The 20300-nt window shown below is 50.5% G+C and overlaps 1 protein-coding gene across 1 annotated transcript in view; it reads right to left on the bottom strand.

Moving 5' to 3' along the window:
• LMX1A (LIM homeobox transcription factor 1 alpha) overlaps positions 1 to 19667 on the bottom strand; it is a 152925-nt gene extending 133258 nt beyond the window's left edge. Inside the window, exons 1-3 of the mRNA XM_026517258.4 lie at positions 19309 to 19667; positions 18453 to 18550; positions 16046 to 16232 (exon numbers count right to left, since the gene is read on the bottom strand). Of these exons, the coding sequence (XP_026373043.1) occupies positions 16046 to 16232; positions 18453 to 18528 (263 nt within the window). The 5' untranslated portion in view covers positions 18529 to 18550; positions 19309 to 19667. The remainder of the gene's footprint in view (positions 1 to 16045; positions 16233 to 18452; positions 18551 to 19308) is intronic.
• Positions 19668 to 20300: the final 633 nt, after the last annotated feature.

Raw genomic sequence — 20300 nt, 5'->3', positions numbered from 1 at the left:
CCAGGCTCTGTTCTCATGAGGCTTCCATGCTAATGGGAGAAACAATATATTGGCATACTAAAAGAGTAAATTACAGGGGCGCCTGGGTGGCACAGTGGTTAAGCATCTGCCTTCGGCTCAGGACGTGATCCCGGCGTTACGGGATCGAGCCCCACATCAGGCTCTTCCGCTATGAGCCTGCTTCTTCCTCTCCCACTCCCCCTGCTTGTGTTCCCTCTCTCGCTGGCTGTCTCTATCTCTGTCGAATAAATAAATAAAATCTTTAAAAAATAAAAAATAAAAAAATAAAAATAAATAAAAGAGTAAATTACAGCACATGCTAGAAGGTGGTTAGTGGCTGGAAAAAGGGAAAATACAGACATATAATGGGGTAGTAGCAATTGTAGGGGTGGGTTGCAGCATTAGATAGATGGATATTCAAATAGGAAGAAAAGTCAAACTTGTGGGTATCAGGGGCGGGGTGGGGGTGGGGGAGGTATATTTTGTTTCTTTGCTGTCTTCCTTCCCCTCTAGAATGTCAGCTCCATGAAGTTAGGGATTCTCTCTTTGCTGGTGTTCACAATTCCTTCCCAAGTGCCTGTAACGATGTCTAGCCATGTCATAGGTCCTCGATAAATACAGCTGAAGAGGTACACAGGTGAACAAAGTAAAATTTACCTTTCAGGCTGGCTGAAATGGAGGGTTGGGACCACAGTTCTAAATCCTACCTTCACTACAACAATATTCTTAATTAAATGGTAAATTCAGAGCAGAGAGAGAAAAGAAACTGAGTCAAGATAGATGCGCCTCTTAGAAGGGAAAACTGAAAACTGTACAGGAAAAATGATGCTAATCTGGTCTCCAACTTTAGAACAACCAAATAAGGAATGGGATTTAAAAAACCAAAACGACAACAACAACAAAAAAAAGGAGATCTCAGACCAAATAGGATTTTAAAATTAGAAATGACCCTTGAAATACAGGGCTTCCAAATGCTGAATGATTCAGAATGCCTGGGTGGCTCAGTCGGTTAAGCGTCTGTCTCTGGCTCAGGTCATGATCCCAGAGTCTTGGGATCAAGTCCCACATAGGGCTCCCTGCTCAGTGGGGAGCCTGCTTCTCCCTCTGCCTGCCGTTCCCTCTGCTTTTGCTCTCTCTCTCTCCCGGACAAAATCAGATAAATAAAATCTTTAAAAATAAATGAATGCTGAGTGATTCATCAATTAGGCTGTCAGTGAGATGCATGGAGATGTGGCCATTAAGACAGATGCCACCAACCTGGAAAGTGCCAGCCACTCACCCCGCGCCGCACTCCCCACTGCAGACCCGCATGTCTGCAACACTCACCACGCACTGACGCCTGTGGACCTTGAGCCTGGTTGTGGCTATGAGCTCAGTATTTATCCCTTGATGCTGATGAGTCTGAGGACACAGGTTGGGTCCCCCCAGAAACTAACAAGTGCTGACTCAGTTCTCTAGCCGCAGGTTACACCTCTGACTTTGTCCAGTGATCCCACACGTGCATATCCCCAGTTATACAAGGGGACAGAGTGTGTCCATGTGTGGGTGCGCACGTGCACACGTGTTACCAGCCACCCCAAAAAAAAGCACATGCTTCATGTTGAAGAAGGCTACAAGTGATCACTGGGAATGGAACGACCCCCTTATGCACAATTACAGTATTAAACCACAGCCCTAAATACATCTCTCTCCATCAGCTTCTCCTGAAAATACTATCCAATTCTAAGAAAGAATAAGAACTATTCAGACAGAGGGCCACGGGCAGGACATACTGTCCCTCCACCTTGCCCCCAGAAGCTGGCTCAATCTGGTAAAAGCCAGGAGCATGAGATGCCTGGATGCCACAGCATGTACCTTTACTGACGGCGGGTCTCCCCCTATTACAGGTAATGGGAGCTTCAGAATCTTCCTTTCTGTCTGATTAGCGATATCAGCGCAAAGCTGAATCACTTTGTCGTAACAGTTCGACCCCTGCAATACTGTACATCATTAAATTTTTAAGGGAGCTCATTGGGGAAGTCCTTTAATCCTTTAATAATTGAGTTGAGGGAAAGGCGCCAGTGAGGAAGCGCATTTACCTGAGCTGATATTAACTAGGTTTGGCTACTAATGGCTTTCCAACGATCCCACTGTGTCCACGTTGCCACTTAAAAGAGTACAGTCCATTTGGCCTTTGCTCTTTAACTGTCAACAGGGAAATTGAAAAATAATACATCACGAAGTACCGAAATGTACATCACAGCGCTCCCCACAGTTTTCCCTTCTAGCACTGTGGAGCTCGGTCGAAACCAAGTAGAAAAATTCATTCCGTGAATCAGTTGGGTGTCTATGATAACATAACCTGTCACTGATTTTTTCCACTGAAGTTACTGGCCACAGAGGCAGAACCATTGAAAAATACTCGGCTCCCTTGGTAGCACCGATTTTAGCTTAATCCCCTTCTAAGTGAAGAGGTCTGGCCCCTTATGACACTTACTTATTTTTCTTTCCTAGGGTCATATGGATATGATGGCCCTATACCTAAGGAAAGATTCATACCCATCCATACACTGCTTTCCTGCTCCCGTCAAAAACATTCTCACTCCCTCACTGGACACATCAGTCTGTGATCGTGTGCCACACCTCTCAGAACTCAAAGGAAAGGCACTGAGGCAAACCATATAAACTCAAAGAGATTATGTGATTTGCCCGGACCCACCCAGCCAAAGCAGAGGCGAACGCAGGATTATGGCTCAAGGCTTCTGGAGAAACCCACAACTATCTTCCAGGTCACTCTAGTCTCCAGTCTGAGAAAGTTCACATACCAACCAATCGTGTAAACGAGACCATAAACAGTGACAGCCAGGTGGAGAGAGACTGGGCCATCACAGCCTACGAGGAGGACCACGTCCCCATCCTGGACGCCCTTCTCTTCAGGTTTCTCCTGGGTATCCCAGGACGCAAAGGCCCTTCCACCGCCAGGCACGTGGACGGTCTAGTTGCCTAGCACAGCTCACTAGCTCCAGGCCTGGGGAGCCTGGCACACATGTCCTGGGGAACTGGCCACACCATGTAAACCTTGGGCCACACCGTAACCAAATGGAGTCCTGACTGCTGAAGAGTGGAGATAGGAAGGTGACAGACAGCGAGGTTTGCACTAAGACAACTAGGGTCTGAAGAAGAAGGACACGGGCTGGAGCCTCCCTCTGCTGGCCCCCTCAGGCCCATGTACCAGGGTGGCCGTGGAAAAGACGCAACGTGGGAAGCTGCCGTGGCTACCTGAGGAGTGACAGAAAACAGACCCACCTTCTGTGGGCCTCCATTCTGTGGTTCAGTTCCCGCTAATCCATGGAGACGGGCACAAAAGAACAAAGGGAATAAATGGTTGGGAGAGAGGAGAGCAGGGCCAGACCTTTCCCCAGGCTTCTCCTCTGTCAGCTGGATGCCCCTCTCTCTCCTTGATCCTCAACCTCCTTCCTTTCCTGACGAAACGCATCTTAGCCATCAAGGAGGCTCAAGACTAGCCCATCCTAGGACATCGTCCCTTCATTCTAGCTCCACCCCATGGACTGCTGTCTCTTTCCCTTCTGACCTTTCTTCTGCTGTCCACCTTCTCAGAAGAGCTGGTCATATCACTCCCTCTGCTCTTTCGACTACATTTGACTCTACAACCCATTAAAATGCTGTCCTGTCCCCTCTATGCCTCTGATGAAACTACTCTTGAGGGACGCCTGGGTGGCTCAGTGGGTTAAGCATCTGCCTTCAGCTCAGGTCATGACCCCAGTGTCACGAGTTCAAGTCCCCCATCGGGCTCCCTGCTCAGTGGGGAGCCTGCTTCTCCCTCTGCCTGCTGCTCTCCCTGTTTGTGCTCGCTTTCTGACAAATAAATAAATTAAATCTTTTTTAAAAAGGAGAAGAAGAAGAAAACTACTCTTGATAAGGTTACCAATGACTAACTGCCAATTTTAAGAGCAAATAGGCAGCCCTAGTTTTGGAAAGTCCCCACCACTGTCCTGTCTTCCAGAACCCCACTCACCCTGGCCTCCCCTCCGGCCTCTGTGCCGTCCCACCGCAGATGGGCTTCTTGACCGCCGGTGCTCCTCTCATTCTATGTAGTATCCCCTTGGGCATTCCCCTCTTCTCCTGATTTATGTGATAAAATACCCTAAAGCTTGGGGTCCCCTGGTTATGTATTACTATGTACTCTTCCGTAGATTCTTGGCGCTTACCACAATTTGAAATATGCCTTTATTTATTTAGTTTATTTTCTGTCGCCTCTTCCATGAAGCTTTTATAACAACCCCAAGCAAGTCACACATAGATTAATTTATCCATTCACCCAACAGACATTTGTCTAATGCCTACTGCGTGTCAGGGACCGTGCAAGATGCTGGAGATACAGGTCTCAAGAAACAAAACACAAAACAAAACCAGGAAGGTCCCTGCCCTCACCGAGTTTATGACCTAATGACACAGACCACAAAGCAGCAGATAAATGTAGACTTCGTATGGTGACAAGCAGTATGGAGGTCACGAAGAGCAGAGTACTGCAGAACCAAGGGACGTAAATGAGTGGGCTCTCTGTCCTACAGGCCAGACCTCTCTTCACACAACCTTATCCTTCTCTTAGGCATCTGTTTAATTTATGTCTCTAAACAGTCTCGGCTAGATTGTTAATACATCCGTGTTTCATTTTACTCATTTTTTACATACCTGGCACATAGAGGAATTTAATAAATCTGTTTGATGATTAGATGAATGAATGAGTGACTTAATTAATAAACCAACTGTTTATAAGATTCCATTTAATTCTCAACTTGAGAAATCCGCATACAACCAGGTAACGTGCATTCCAGTTACTGCTGTATTACCTGAAATCTCTAGTTTCATTACACGCCAGTTTACAGAGATTAAATTCAGACCTACATTCCAAATCTCTCTAAAATTGACTGGAACTAGTTTTAAGTGAACCAAGTGTCAGCACCGGTGAGTGAAATAATACAATACAGGAATACTTAATTTCCTTAAAAACCAAGATTCCATTATCCCTTTTTTTGATCCAGCCAGCTCATGTAATAAACAAGAGGGAGTCAACAGTTTTGAAAATCAGCCTCCTACCAGGGCACAGAGGGATCTTTCCTAGCTGAGGCTGGGGCTCGCTTGAAAATACAACACAGTTCAGAAGAACCCTCGGAAAAGGGTTATGCAAGGAATGGATGGACAGCTGCTGGCTAGTCCCAATGGAAGTTATGTTTGGAAGGCTCCAGATCTGATATTCAACAGTTCTGCTGCCAAATGTGCAGACAGGCTCCCAGAACAAGCCACCAATAGCAAACTCTGGGAGCTGGAGAGAAAGAAAAATGGATGCTTGTCTGCCTTTTTGTCATCCTTCCGGTGGAGCAGAACAGCTAAGCTAGAGGAACCATGGAGCCCAGTGCAGATGGGATGGGACAGGAAAGGATGGCGGCAGTATGGCTTTGTGGGTGTGGAGTTTGATAAACAGGAGCGGTGGGTGGATGCTAGCAGCTTTCTCACACACACACACGCTCAGGCAATCCCCAATTCCAAAAAACTTCCTTAAAAACCACAGAATACGTAAACAGCTGACCGTCAGAAGGCTGCCTGAAAGCTCAAGTATCTAGCAGGTGGGGACTTGTTCTCCAAGAGCTGGTTCAACGGGACAAACTGAGAATTGTGATCTCACTGGAGTGTGAACACCAGAATTCAAGCAGCAGATGGTGTGATTTAGAGGAAAGGCCATTGGACCAGGAGTCCACGGCTGGGGACTGCATCCCAGCTTCCCTCTTTGCCAACAGCGTGACCTTGGGCAAGTTCTTAACCTCTCTGAGCCTCAGTTTCTTAGCTATAAAATGCAGAGGGAGAAAAACACCTCTTCTTATCTAATTTTTAAAATTGTTGTGAGGTCCAATAAAGAAAATACATGCGAAGTTTCTTTGAAAACAGAAAAGGAAGGCGCCTGGATGGCTCAGTTGGTTAAGCAGCTGCCTTTGGCTCAGGTCATGATCCCAGGGTTCTGGGATCAGGTCCTGCATCGGGCTCCCTGCTCAACAGGGAGTCTGCTTCTCCCTTTGCCCCTCCCTTCTACTTGTTCTCTCTCTCTGTCTCTCTCTCTCTCACACAAAAATAGATAAATAAAATCTTCTAAAGAAAAAAGAAAATGGAAAAGGATACATTTTTTTCAACATGTCCTTTTATGGAAATTCCTACGAGCCAAGCATTGACCTGCACACTTTTTATTTTATTTATTTATTTATTTTTAAAGATTTTATTTATTTATGTCACAGAGAGACAGCCAGCAAGAGAGGGAACACAGCAGGGGGAGTGGGAGAGGAAGAAGCAGGCTCCCAGCGGAGGAGCCTGACGTGGTGCTCGATCCCGGAACGCCGGGATCACGCCCTGAGCCGAAGGCAGACGCTTAACAACTGCGCTACCCAGGCGCCCCAGACCTGCACACTTTTTAAATATTAACCCAAAATGACCCTAGGAGATTGGTACTATCATTACCCCCATTTTAGAGAGCGGAAACCAGCACTGAGAAAGTAAGACCCTTGCCCGAGGAAATGGCTAGTGAGCAACAGGGCAAGGATGTGATCCCAGACACCCTGTGCCCACAGTCTATGCTCTAAACCACTAAAACCATGCAGAGTTAGCATGCACAGCTCCTGAGAATCTAAATTCTTTTACTCAAATAAAAATAAAAAACAAATATAATACCCAACCTTGTAGAGTTCTCTGTATTTTACCAAAAAGCTTTTCATGTTCATTTTCTTAGTCAAGTGTCACAATAACCGTAGGAGGTTGATAGCATAGTCCCTTGCACGGATAAGGAGATTGTGGCTTGGACATCTCTTGACAGTAGGACGTGTGTTTCCAGTTATCTTTCCAGGAATGGAGGGAGCTACACAGTGCCCAAACCAACCCTACCCACCTGTCCAACCCCTTCCATCTATGGATATGGATTTTTGAAATGGAAGACCCCAACCAGGAGCAGAATCCAGGAGAAAAGGAGCGGGTGTAAAATCACAACCAGCCGAACAGGAAAGCCCCCTACAAAGTGGTATTTGCATTCTGTCCAAAATTATCTCCTCTACTGGTCCCATTCTAGGACCTCAAATTCTACTGTAAGGTAGTCATTCCTTTTCGACTGAACACCCTTTCAGTTAAAAAGTATCTTTAAAAGAACACCACATTCTCATGTACATCCCAAGTGAATTATTTCATAATATCCTGTCCAATTTGACTGATAGCTAAGACCAGGCTCTATCCTGTACACAAGATAATACGAAATTTATAAGGTCAAGAGATGGGTTCAGAGCACAAGATAAGCAAGAAGACAAGACTGAGCTGAGATCTTGAAAAGGGGGTTGTATAACTAGTGTTCTGGTTGAATCTAGGGATGCTGGGTACATAGAGCTCCAAGGGAAAGAGAGGCACAGGGACCAAGCAACACTCTGGCTAAAGAAATGCAAGGGAGGGTCTTCTGGAATGTTCTTCCTCCTTGGGTTTCCAAAGTATACCTCACGGCACTGCCAACTGGTTTTCGTCTCTGAGGAGCTGGCCTGTACCCCTGTGAAGATGGCGGCCATCACTGTCTGTGTACCAGGAACACATGCACAAAGGAATCCCTGCTACAATGTAGGAGGGGCAGGAGGAGGGGGGGTGAGGGGGGCCAGCAGCAGGGGAGGAAACTCTCGATGGTTATGTTAAAAAGGATTTGTTCCACTGTCAAAACCAGAAAGCTCTCCCCAAGAGCCAGCTTTAGGAAAGGAAGCCTGAAATGACAGAGAGGGGGTGGGTCTATTAAGGAGGCTCCTTGGAAAAGAGGCTGAAGTGAAGAGCAGCATGGGGCCAAAGGCAGGTATGGCCGCAAAAATCCACCTCTGAACTGTGGTGGCCCACCAACGCCTGGGGGAAGAACAGAAACTGGGCTCTGGCATCTCTTCTGGGTCCCAGAAAGAGGCTCGCTAAGCCAGCCTCACTCTCTAGGGCAAGGACAGTCCTTTAAATCCAGGCCACTGGAGCAGTCATCCATCACCCGGACTGGGAGAGGGCCCCGTGGCCACCAAGCTCCTGAAAACTGTACAAGCCGCATCTTCTCCACTCAACTGCCCATTCCCCATTTTAGGCCCCATCTTATCCCCCAAAGACATCAACCTCTTCTCCAGCATGGAGCTGGGGGCCCCAGGCCAAGCCGCCATTGGCTCCTACTCAGTTAGGTTCAGGCTATTGGAGTCCTCAAACAAAGACATATTTGGACCCTCCTGCAGAGAGAGAGGGGACCGTTTCTGGGCCCAGAGGGAGCTGCCCTTAATCTGCTGCACAGTGAATGACAACAATGTTAAGAATGAAAATATGGTTTGGGGGATCGTCCCCAGGAGCCCAACATTTTGGTATTTAAAGGAACTTTAATGAGCTTAAGAGGCTAATCTGGAGTTCAGGAGGGGGTGTTTTGTTTTGTTTTGTTTTCAAAAATCCTTTTAAAGGTTCCTTAGGCTCCATAGGGAGAGGCACCAGAACTGCAGTCTAGGCGTGGCGCTGGGGTAGCAGAGGGGCCGATGGAACCGGAGAGGAGGCTGCTGGAAAGATCCCTTCCATCGCAGCCGCAGAACCTGTGCTCCAGAGATAGAGGAGGAGAAGTTCTTGCCAGGTTGGACAAGCGCCATGTCCGAAGAAGCAGCAAGAAGTTAAGGATGCACGGTGTGCTTACATGCTATCAGAACTCCTCTGGTTTACCGGCGACAGCGTCAGACTCAGGTGCTTCTCTGACCCCCACCCCCCGGAAACATCCATCTAGAGTGACAGCACACAAGGTGGCATCCACGGGGGCACCAGGCACACTCAGAAGATGTTCGGGGGACCCTACCAGTCCCCCAAAGAGCAAGGGTCATGAGATGACGCAAACCGGAGGGGTGTGCCCCTTGCCAACCACTGAGCTAAGCCCTGCTCCGTAACAGGGGGGCCATGAGACAGGACTGTGACTTTGGCATCCAGAAGACTAATTAGTTTCCTCCACGTGAGCAAATCAAAAGAGGCCTCATGGTCCATAAGGATGCCCTGGGGGGGAAAAATGAGGAGGTTGATGAGATGGTCTTGAAGTAAGATCTGATGCTGGCAAGAGTCATGTTACTAGAATTCCACAGGGCACAGGGGAGTGAGGGGGAGGCAGAATGGGAGGGGGCCAGATGGGAGCACCAGATACAGCATGTGGTCCATTCCCAGCCATGCTGGACGCTAAAGATATTTGTTATATGCACAGAGTTTGACTGGGCCTGTCAGGCAAGGTAGGCTGACCCATAGTGGCCAGACAACTAGCAGGGCCGGCCCATTACCGGATAACAATGATCAAACGCCAATCTAATAGGCTGGGGAGACACTGGAGTCAGAAAAGCCAGACATATTTACTGTTATCCAAAAATAGGTTCCCCAAACTGGAATCGGGAAAGACTCTCCCGTGGAGTCTGGGCTAGAGGGCTAGGAAGAGCACAGTCCACTCTGTATTTTTAGTTGTGGTGACATGATGGCTCACTAATGGGGAATCTGGCAATGGTCTCCTTCAATGCTGGCTCATCCAAGCATGGCGGCCAGGTGACAAGCCCCACAGAGGACTCGGCTGCCTCGGTTCGCCAACTGAGAAGAACAGCACAGAGGCAGCTTTTAAAAATCTTCTTTCTAAATCCCCAGATGGGGTCATCTGTGATGGGACCCAGCAGACACACAAGGTGAGACACAGATGGAGGCCCCGGTCTTATTCCGTCCATAACATCTTCGCAAATACTTCCGTGTTTCTGCTGCATTCCAATCGAATCTGCTGTGTGATACCAAAAGAAACTTAATCCCTACCCTAAGTCTCATTTTATTTATTTTCAGTACTGTGAAAACAAACATGTAGCAAGATGACAGTGTTTACACCTCCTTTTTAGCCGATGCAGCTCTAATCCTCCTGCTAACTCATGCCAGGGCCCGTAGCAATTTTATTAATTTCGTCTTGGTTAAAAATATAGAGACAGATAATTGTGCTTGACTAAAATAACAATTTGACATTTGGAAGGTGTTCCCTTCGTTTCAGCAAGGCGGTTGGCCGGGCTGCATTTAACATATGACAAAGAGACACAGAGCGGCAGCCGACGTTGGTCAGCGATCACAGAACTAATTCTAATTGTGATAAACTAACTAAAACGTCCCACATCGTGCTAGTCAAAAAGACCACGGAGACGCTGTAAATGCCAAGCTGGTTTTCCTATAGGTTCCAGTAAAACTGGGCACACAGGAGAGAAGGGCCTCATGTCTTTTGTCCTCTAATATTATTTCCTTCAGAACCCTTTCTACATTCTGCTCCTAAAAATCACCAACTTTCCCACAGCAAAGCTGCAAGGGTGCTGGCAACACCCCGTCTGCATGTCACTAAGAGACTTTCAGAAAAACACAGGTGTTCCCAGGGGGCAGCCTCAGGCCTGCTGGAGAGAGGACAGGGCCCTCCGGGACAGGGACCCTGCTTCTCTGGGCAGAGGCTGGGAGAGGCATGCCACCCCAGGGGCCCCCACTCCTCCTGATCTCAGCCCACAAGAACTCCCCTCTGAAGACGTGAAAGGACATTGAAAAATCCACATTAGAAAGATCTTTGAAAAGAAAAAAACTGAAAAGCGCTCAAATAAGGCTAAGGGTTCACAGTTATGGCAGAAATTATTTTTAAATCTTTCCGTGTGATCGCACATCCACCCCCCATCGTTCGTTCCCTGAAGTTGTACGACTGTACTTAACACTTAAGTGAATGGGATTCAATATGGGTTATTTTGAATACGATGGGATTCAACAATGCCGTGTTGTATGGGCATTGACCCTAAGAGGCTTTACTAAATTTCTGATAATATAACGAGTATTTTAAATCCTTGCCTCTTGTCTCACTTCGACATGCTGTGACCCAAATAATTTCTTTGACCATAAAGACTAATTAGCTGATAATTTAAGAAATGGAATTGTTCTCATTAGAGAAAGAGTACCTGCTCGTGAGCTCCGAAAACACATTTTTCCAGAATGAGAAAGCAACGATGACAAGGCCTCTCTAAAATCAGTAACAGTATTTTGGCGAATGCCAAAGTTATAAATGAGAAAAATGAAACTGAAAGGGAAGACAAACAATGAACTTTCAGAACAGCTCCTGTCACTGAAAGCTGAAAGCAAAGGCAACTCCTTACTAGGCGGATGACAGAAGTCCCAGGACTCTACAGTACGTACAACAGGACTGGATAAATAACTTTCTATAACGTGCTCCATTTATGTAAGGATCTAAAGAATCCCACAACCCTCTTCTGAAAAGCAACGTTCGTATACAATTCCCAGAATACTATTAATATCTACTTGTGCTGTCTAATTTTATTTCAAAATTTTAAGTCTTAGATTCCAAGGAAGTCCTACCCAGGGACCAATCCATATAAAAAGAGAAAACACCTCTGAGCGAGGACTGTTTCCAATCACCCTTCAAATAAAAAAAGAGATTAGTCGGCCTGCACCAACACACAGCCACAGCCCGCGGACGGTGCTTACCCCGAGCTAAACCCCCCTGCAATTTAATGCAGACACCAATTTATTACCGAGCTGTGTTTGATTTTTATATTCCTTACATTTTATTATGCCAGGAGCGGGGCCAACAAAAGATAAAGTACAGCAAGAATCTACAGCTGCCTCTGTAATTTCGGCTGTGGGCTCCCTTTCAGGAGTAACTGCATGCCCAATTTTGATCTCCTAGTCATGTCCCAGTAATAAAACCAAACTAATTAACTAATTCTTCTCCCTTACACACACATCCTACACTACCTTGATAAAATGCAGAATTAGTTCATTACTGGTCCTAATAGAGATCATTACCTCGGCCATTTTCTCCGAGGGGCTGCCAATCAGCAGGCCGAAGGCTAGACCGAGAAAGCTCTAAATGGGATATCCGCTTTGCCCCATTGTAGTCCCTGTCTTCGGAAAATTGGTCTGCTCCCAAAGAAAGGGGAGGGGAAACATGGACGGGCCCTCTGAGGAAAGGTCTCCCAAGGCCTGGGATCTGTTGACATGTGGGGAGTTGTGATGTTATGAGAACAGCCCTGATGACAGCAGAACTATTCCACTCTGCTCCTAGGATGTCCAGAACAATCTACGGGATAATGATAAACTTCACATGTGAGAGGAGAGGGCCCCAGCTGACGCACCGAGCTGCCAGGCACATGAAAGAAACAATATAAACTTGATTTAAATGTGGGATCCCTTCCAGAAGGCTTAATTATCTATTGTATTACCGCATTCCCGTAATTCAGCAGCCTCTTCTGTCTCCAGCTGAAGTCCAACTACAGTATTTGTTTGGAACAAATTCAGGGAAAGCTCCAAACTACCCAGATCACAGAGGACTCAGTTAAATAGGGAACAACAGTTATATAAATAGAAGTCCCCCAGGCTGGAAAATATTTTGGTTGTCTGCTAACTTTTAGGAACACTGAAAACAGCGGGATCCAGTTTTTAAACATCCATACCTGTAGCACCCCCCTGTTTTAAATCACTGGGTATAGCTTCAGCAATTCTGTAAACCTATCATCCCACCTAACTAGTTAGTTTTCTTTGATGACCTGTCATGCTCAGAAAAGATCGCCTCCAGCTCTTAATTTCTGCGGACATTCATAAATCAGTGTTCTGCACTCCGGCCTTAAATGCTTATTTGTTTTGGATGATCAGAAGAAAAATTACTCCTAAGGGTGTCATAGTGCATGAGACAAATATTTAACAAAACATCCTGAAGTCTGAAATGGATGGCTGGGTCTCAGCTGCCACTGTCAATTCCATTTTTTTTAATTAGACAAATTTGGTGCTTGACACCAAGAAGGTGTAACCACTAGCTGATAGAGTAGAATTTTCACTTTTTAGCTGGCCACCTGACACCACGAATAGGCAGCTAATAATTCAAATGCAAAACTGCCCACAGAACCTATAAATGGCTAAAATAAATGCAATAAACTCGCTTTGTTCATATTATGTTTCCGCCCTTCACCAAAGACTGCACGTGAGCTATAACGTTCTTTCATCTTAATGTGCAGGAATAGCATTTGAACTTGGCGAATCTGGAGAGCAGGGTATGCCTGACCTGCATCTCCACCATGGGCTTCCTCATCTGCCCCCGCACAGTCCCATCACCTCACCTCCAGCTCTTCTTCCTCTCCCTCCATTTGCCTTGTCTGGGCCTCAGATTTTAAAAAGATCCACCCAAAAGGGCAAAATTATTTTTAAAGAATCAGTTCGTTCAAGAGGAAAAAAATGCTGTCTGGGACTGTCTCATGTTATCTGCAGCTGAAAACGTCCCTCTAGACGACAAAGATCCGGTCATTCCAGAGGACTCCTAGGCAGTACCTATTTCTGCACTTAGAGGAGGCTTCTAAGAAATCCTGGACAGTTGGGAGAATACAGAAGGCAAAGGGGTTAGGCTACAAGCCCCCTGAAGGCAGCTGGGACTTGGGTCTCATAGCCTCTCATCACCCAGCCCCCTGCCTTACATAGAGAAGCTTGGCTGAATAAAGGAATTTGTCTGGAGCCTGGTTTTGAAACAAACAAGCAACCACCATGCACGCTGATGCCGTGAAGATTATTCAATATATGAAAACCCCATTTTGTTGGAAAAAAGAATGGGATCGAGATGGGGAACAGAGGAGAAACTAAGACTAAAACCCATCCTTTAAAAAAAAAAAAAATTGAGGGGCTGGGCACAGACCCGTGCTGATAGGGTGCCACGAGCTAAATAGTGCAAGAAACACCATTTTGGACATGTGTTTCCGAAATAGATGTTAAAATTAAAATTAAAACCCCTCATTGTAACATCAACACCTCTCTGAACAATGCAGCTCACGGTCCTCTACAAAATCTTCTTGGTTCTGGCCAACAGCTGGCAAGTTGATCCCTGCAATTTTCCCTTTGCAGAAATAGCTGTGAGAGAGGAGAACTGACCTTAGTGGGCTCCTAATAAGCCCAAACCCCGCCAAACCTGGGGGGCTGAGATGGAGAGGACATTGTTGTGTTAAGTACTTTACAACAACTGTTTCTTCCCCTCTTGACACAGCCTGACTTCCTTAAAGAAGATCTGACTGGCCAGACAGCTGTGTTGACCCTTAAGCCTTCTTTGATTCGTGATTTTTTTTTTAACAAACAGAATAGAAATTCACAACCCAAATCCTTTCCTAAGCTCCAATACTTTTGAATTCGCTAGTGTTGTGCCTGAAGGATGTGGACATTTCAGTAATCTATAAGCAGAAAGATAAAGATTGGGTCTACACAATCCCAAAACCTTCAGATGAAAAGCAAGACCGGGGGGGGGGAAAAAAGCGAGCAATCAACCAGAAGCTTTATCCAAAGGTGATACTTGAAGTTCGGTGGGCAAAATCTGCTTAATTCCCTAAAAATTGCACTTCTCACTCAGACACCGTGGCAACAAACAGACAACCAAGAACACATACAGGCATGTCTTCTTTAAAAAATGTTAACCATAATTACCACTTTGTGAAGTGGTCTTGTGTTTTCATTTCTTTATTCATTTCTGTATTGTCCAACGCGCCCCAAACAGAACATGCATTCTTTTTAGTGCTAAAAATGCAAAGTTATCTTTTCAAAATGCCCAGTACCCCTTCCACAGAACAGCAAAATTCGAGTAGAGGACGGTAAAGGAGCAGGGGGCGGCAGAAAAACTGTGCGCCTGCGTGGTCACTGGGTATCAACGCTTTGCCAGTTTTCAGTAAACCTCAGAGCCCAGGCAACACTGAAAGGAAGGTATTTCTGTTCTTGCTCAGTGTTTTTGTTTTTTGGTTATGCGGAGACTTCTGCACCCCCCCTTCACTGTGTTTTTAATAACGTGATAGGAACTGCTTTTCTTGCACACGGCCCCTCCCTTGATTATCCCCACGTACTGCTCTTTTATTCACCAGTAACAAATGCGGAATTCTCCTGCGCGCGCACGCGCGTCCAACTCGGCCCCACACACCAATCCCAGTGTGCAAAAAGAGAGGCCTGCGTTTCAGCCGCCTTCCTTGCCTTCAGGACCGTGCACAGCTTTGCGAAGTCAGTGTCCCTACTGACGAGCCGTTTTGACGTGGAAAAGCAGTTCCCTCTCCAAGGACCCACTAAGCAACTCCGGGCCTGCCTGGCGAGCACCAGGAAATCCTTCTAACTCCCACTCCCGGCCGCATCCAGGCTGTAGGCATTACAGAAATCTAGATTCCAAATACTCCTTTCTTAAATACCTGCCGCCTAATTCTCCTCCAAACACACCAGAACGGTTACGTCGGCAGGAGAGAACTGAATCCGGGGCAAGGCTGCACCGCACACCCACGCGGGAATTCGGGGAGGAGGGAGCCTCAGGTCAGGGCCCGCTTCTGGCCTAACTGCCCCTGCGCCCCAGGGTTTTTGAGAAACGGGCGGGGGGTCGGGCACCGTAAGAGAAAAGGCAAACAGGGTGTGCGCGGAGCTCGAAGGGGCAGCCGCGCCATTTCAGAGCCCAGTCTGTCGCGACGCGGGTGGACAAAGCCGAGCGGGAGCCGCGCAACAGGGGACGGAGGCCGTGCGAGCAGAAACCTCGCTGCTGGCTCTAAGCGCGTGGGTGGCACAGACACGTGGCCAAGACGGAGTGGGAACCCCGCGAGCCGACGTGGGCCACTGGCAGCCCGCGGGGCACCCCAGGGAAGGGGAGAGCCGGGAACAGGCCGGATTCGGGTCGGAGCCCCCACAGAGGTGTGTCCTCTGGGAAGGGCCACGTCGGAGTAGGAGCTGGGAGGGCTGCACACCGGGCAAGCAGGGAGCAGTGGCTCGCGCCCCCGCGGGCGTGTCGTGGCAGGGCACACCGCGCACGTCTCCGCCGCCCCGGGGGAGGGCAACAGGCCACAACCTGGGGCTGAACCGGCACTCTGCGTCCCTGGGAGAGCGCGGGTGCCTCTCGCGCCTTCCGGAAGCGGGCGGGGGTCAAGGAGGACAGGGTCTCCAGCGCTCGCTGCTGGTGCCCGTGTGGGGGGCGCGCTCCGGCGACGCGATCACTTACTTCTCGTAGTCATACTTGCAGTAGAGCTTCTTGTCCCGGTAGAAGCAGGTGGTCTCCAGGGGCTCTTTGCAGGAGGCGCACTGCACGCACTGCTCATGCCAGAAGCTGTCGTTGAGCCGCAGCAGAAACCTGTCCGAGATGACCCGTTGACAGCCCTCGCAGACAGACTTGGGGCTCACCGCTCTGCCTACAGCAGCAATAGACGGTCTCCGGTCAACCGCGCCGGCCCAGCATCGCGGCCAACCCTGGCCGGGACCCGCTCGGATCACTCCATGCCCGCCTATTTCCCTTGCGCCCCCCACCCTGGGAAGCCCCCCGCTAATCAACCAAACCGAGTTTTAGAGAACGAGAAAAATCAAACCAGGTGTTGTTTCTAATAAACATTAACTCTATGGGAAGGTTTAAATTCTACCAGGGCAGGGGGCGGAAATCAAGAATAAGTGGCCTTCATTATCAAACCTACCCAGGTATTCGCGCAAATGTGCGCACAACCAGTAAAATTAGACTACAAATAAATTTGCGCTCCCAGGTTTATCTCGAAAGCATTAAGTCACTATGCTTGTCTCTTTTGACTATTATGAAAACGGTGAGTCTATAAAAAGAATTTGGGGGATTGGTTTTTTCTTTTGGCTAAAACGTGATTCTGTTGTATTTTTTGAGGGAAAACTTTTAAATTTTTAATTTTCTCCTAAAAAGTCTCAGGCGTACAGAAAAATACCATCTCGCTCCAGGCAAAGAACCCCAAAGTGCTGCGCCTTGGCTGGAGTACTAGTTGCAGGTGGGTTTATACGTATAATTTTATGTATATATATATGTATGTAGACATATTCATAATTAAGAAGCATCAAAACGGGGAGGGGAAGAGGAAAGAAGCAGGGCGCGGAGATGCCGCGGGAATTCTGGGAATCCCGCACGTTCAGCTACCGCGCTTGCGAGCGACACCCACCCCAAACCCACTCCACGCAAACAGGGAATGCTCTCTACCCTACGCCTTGGACTTTTGTCCATTTGTTCCTTTATTTTGCTGGGGAAGGGTGTCCTTTTTTAGGATCTGGGAACAACGCTTGGCCGCCTTTGTCAGCACATTTCACAGCTATTTAAAGAAGGCCTTGTCCCCTGATAACAATACTCTTGCGCGTGGTGTCCCAAAGGGCCTGACCCTTCCTCATTTCCTTGCTACACTCCTGTCGCTTTTTCCCTTGGGGGATCCTGCCACCAGCTCCTCAGTGGGGCCAGTCGCCTTGGGGCACGCAGGGAGGGCTAAGAAAAGTAGCGAGATAGTTCTCAATTGTAAAATTGTCTATTCGTTCTGTCCTGTCTCGGCGTTCAGGGCCAGGACCCTGGCGTTGGGAGCCTCCGTGAGCCGGGCGGAGCGCACACTGTGAGCCGCGACGCCCGCTGTAGGCACAAGGTCGCGCGCGCTCCGTGCCAGGGCAATGCCACCTCAGGCCCCCGCGCTCTTCCGACGCTGCACCGAGTCGAGAAGTTTCCGAAAGCGCGGTTGAAAGAGGGGAACTCAGTGCGCGTGATTTCGTTTCATCTGGGGAGTAGGGGAAATTCCTCTCTGGATATGGTTTCTCCAGCCAAACTGTCTCATCGCCTTCACCCCGCTCTAGCGGTTCCGAAGGACGGAAAGAGGCAAGAGGTTTAAATGACAAAACGAAAATCCCTCCCGCTAAAATATTAAAACACCCGCGCCCACACCTGAGAAGCACCAAGGTCGGGGTGGGAGGTGGGGTTGAGAATCCTTGGCCCAGATCAGCGAGACCCGCGCGTGTGGACACCCTTTCGAGGCCCTAGGCTCGCGGCTCCTCCGCGGTCGCTGCAAAGGGATTGGGGAGGCAGGGGGAAACCCGCTGGCCTCGAGGTCCGGCTCCAGTTAATTAAAACAGAAGCGAGGGCCCTGCGGTGCGGGCTAATCCCCGCGCTGCGCTGCCCACCGGCCCGGAAAAGCCCTTCGACCGGGCCCGAGGCTGAGACTGGGGCTGGAGTTGGTGGGGACGAGAAGCCGCCTCGAACTTGGGCGCCTTCAAGCCTCGGGTTTTCTATTCTCGCCCCTAGGCGGCCGAGAAGCGGGAGGCGTTTACGAGATGTCGATCAGCTCCGTGATTAAAAATCCAGCCCTGGGTATTTTTAATCACTTGCCACTCAGACGCCCACGAGCAATCTCGCCCGCCCCTCACGGCTTTGGGGAATTTGGTGCCCCGCGCGTGAGGCCTGGGGCGGCTTGTCGGTTTGGGGTAGGAAGGACCCAAGGGGACTGACGGACAGACGGAGCGTCGGCTCAACTGACTGCCGGACACGGGCCCTGGCTCCCTTATTGCCGACCGGGTCCGGGCGAGCTGGGTTGCAGAGCTGGGGGTCTGGTGGAAAAAGTGCGCCCGGGGCGCACTGCCTGAACACTCACCCAGCAGCGAGGAAAAGGACGCCGAAGTCTCGATGGCGCTTTGGAAGTTCTCCTCCATCTTCAGGCCGTCCAGCATGTTCGGGCCGGGCCGGGAGGACCTGTAGAGGAGAGGAAACGATGCTTCTGGGGTCCGTGCCCTCTGGGACCGGGAGCCCACAGCCGCCACACTCCTGGGAAAGAGCGGAGGGAGTGTCCAGGGTCACCAGAATGAGTCGGGAGGGTAGAGTCCAGCCAAGAGAAACGTGGGGTGGGAGGAGAGAGACGAGTCACCGCGAACTGCTCTGACTGATCTGATTTCACTTGAAGTCAACGCGTTTTGTACTTAGACCTCCGCCCCCCAACTGCGCTTCTCCTTCGCTTGCCCCCCCCCAACACACACACACCCTCACCCCGTCCTCAGTCCCAGGTTGCCCATCCCGAGTCCGACTCCGCCCTAACCTATACTAATGCGGGCCCTAGGGACAACTCTGCGGGAACCCAGCGACGTGGGGAGACTGGGATGAAAGGAGTAGGTGTTTCCCTCGTGGGGCCGGGCCCAGGCACGCGGGACTGCGAGGTCTACGGCCCGCGCCCCGACCGGTCCGGGGCGTCCCTCACCTGCCCCGGCCCAGGCGGGGCCGAGAGAACGAGCCGGAGCGCGCCCGCCTGCTCGCGGACCCCGGGCGCTGAGAGCTGCTGGGGGCGCGCGGGGCGGTCCTCCCGCCGGTCTGCTGGTGCCGGGAACGTCTGCAGGAGCGAAGAAGTCGCCTCGGGGAGGAGCCGCGGCTGGCCCTGCTCGCTCTTGGATGCATTTCAAATCAACTTTCCGAAACACGCCCGCCCGAGCCGGAGCCCAGGAACGCGCAGCCCTCCTTACCTGGTGGGCGAGCTCGCTCCCCGCGGCAGGGGCGGGAGGAAGCGGCCGGGCGCCGCGGGGAGCTGCGGCCGGGAGCGGCGTAGGCCCTCGAGGCTGCAGCCGGCGCGGCCGGGAGGGAGCCCGAGCTAGCGTCGGCCCCTGGCTCCGCTCCTCGGCGCGCCCGGGCCGGGCCGGGACGTGGCCGCGGGCGGGCGGCCGGCCTTCTCGGGACGTCCTGGCCGGCCCCGTCGCTCCTCGGGGGCGGGAAGGGCCGGGGCTTCTCCGAGGCCGGGAGCAAGGGCGGAGGCGCGGGGTCGTGGGTGCAAGTCGGGCCCTGCTGCGTCGGGGCGGATCCGGCCGCTGCTGACAGGGGCCGCGGCGCGGCGCGCGGCGGAGGGAAGGGGTGGGGTGCGCGGGGAGGCGGGCTGGGAGCGCGCCCCTGGAGCGGCCGCCGAGCTCCCTTTCCCGGCCCGGCTGCGCGGCCCAGCTCGCAGCGGCCGCCTCGCAGGCACGCAAAGTTTCCTCCCCTCCACGTGCAAGGGCTCCGTCAGGGCGCGCCGGCGGGACCGCCGCCCGTGCCCCCCGCGCCCCAGGCACCGCGGCGCTCTCACGCTGCGTCCCCGGCCGCTCTCCGCCACTGCAGGCGACAGCAGCACCGCAGCCCTTCCCGCGCCGTCGGAAGCGCCAGGAAACTGTTGGCGGGAGTGTGGTTGCTTGCGGGCCCCCAAGGCGCAGAGCTCCTCAATCCCCTTCTCGGTCAGCCGGGGCTCCCGCAAAGTTCCCAACTTCCCCGGGGCTCGAAACCCCTTCACCGTTTCAGATGGAAACCCGTTCACGGATGGGGTGTGCAGAGGCCATAGGAGCCACGGCCAAAGCTTGAATCGGGCTCCTGGCAGAGACTAGGTAGGATCTGACCCCCAGACCCTGAGCCCTCAATGACACTGAGTCAGCTAAGGAAGGGGGCATACTTAGGGGAGCAAAGTACTGGGGGGAAATGTCAACTCCCTACACCT

Source organism: Ursus arctos, unplaced genomic scaffold, assembly GCF_023065955.2.
Source record: "Ursus arctos isolate Adak ecotype North America unplaced genomic scaffold, UrsArc2.0 scaffold_2, whole genome shotgun sequence".
Lineage (NCBI taxonomy): Eukaryota > Metazoa > Chordata > Mammalia > Carnivora > Ursidae > Ursus > Ursus arctos.
The sequence above is the reverse complement of the archived record's forward strand: the minus strand, read 5'-3'. Positions and strand labels throughout refer to the sequence as shown.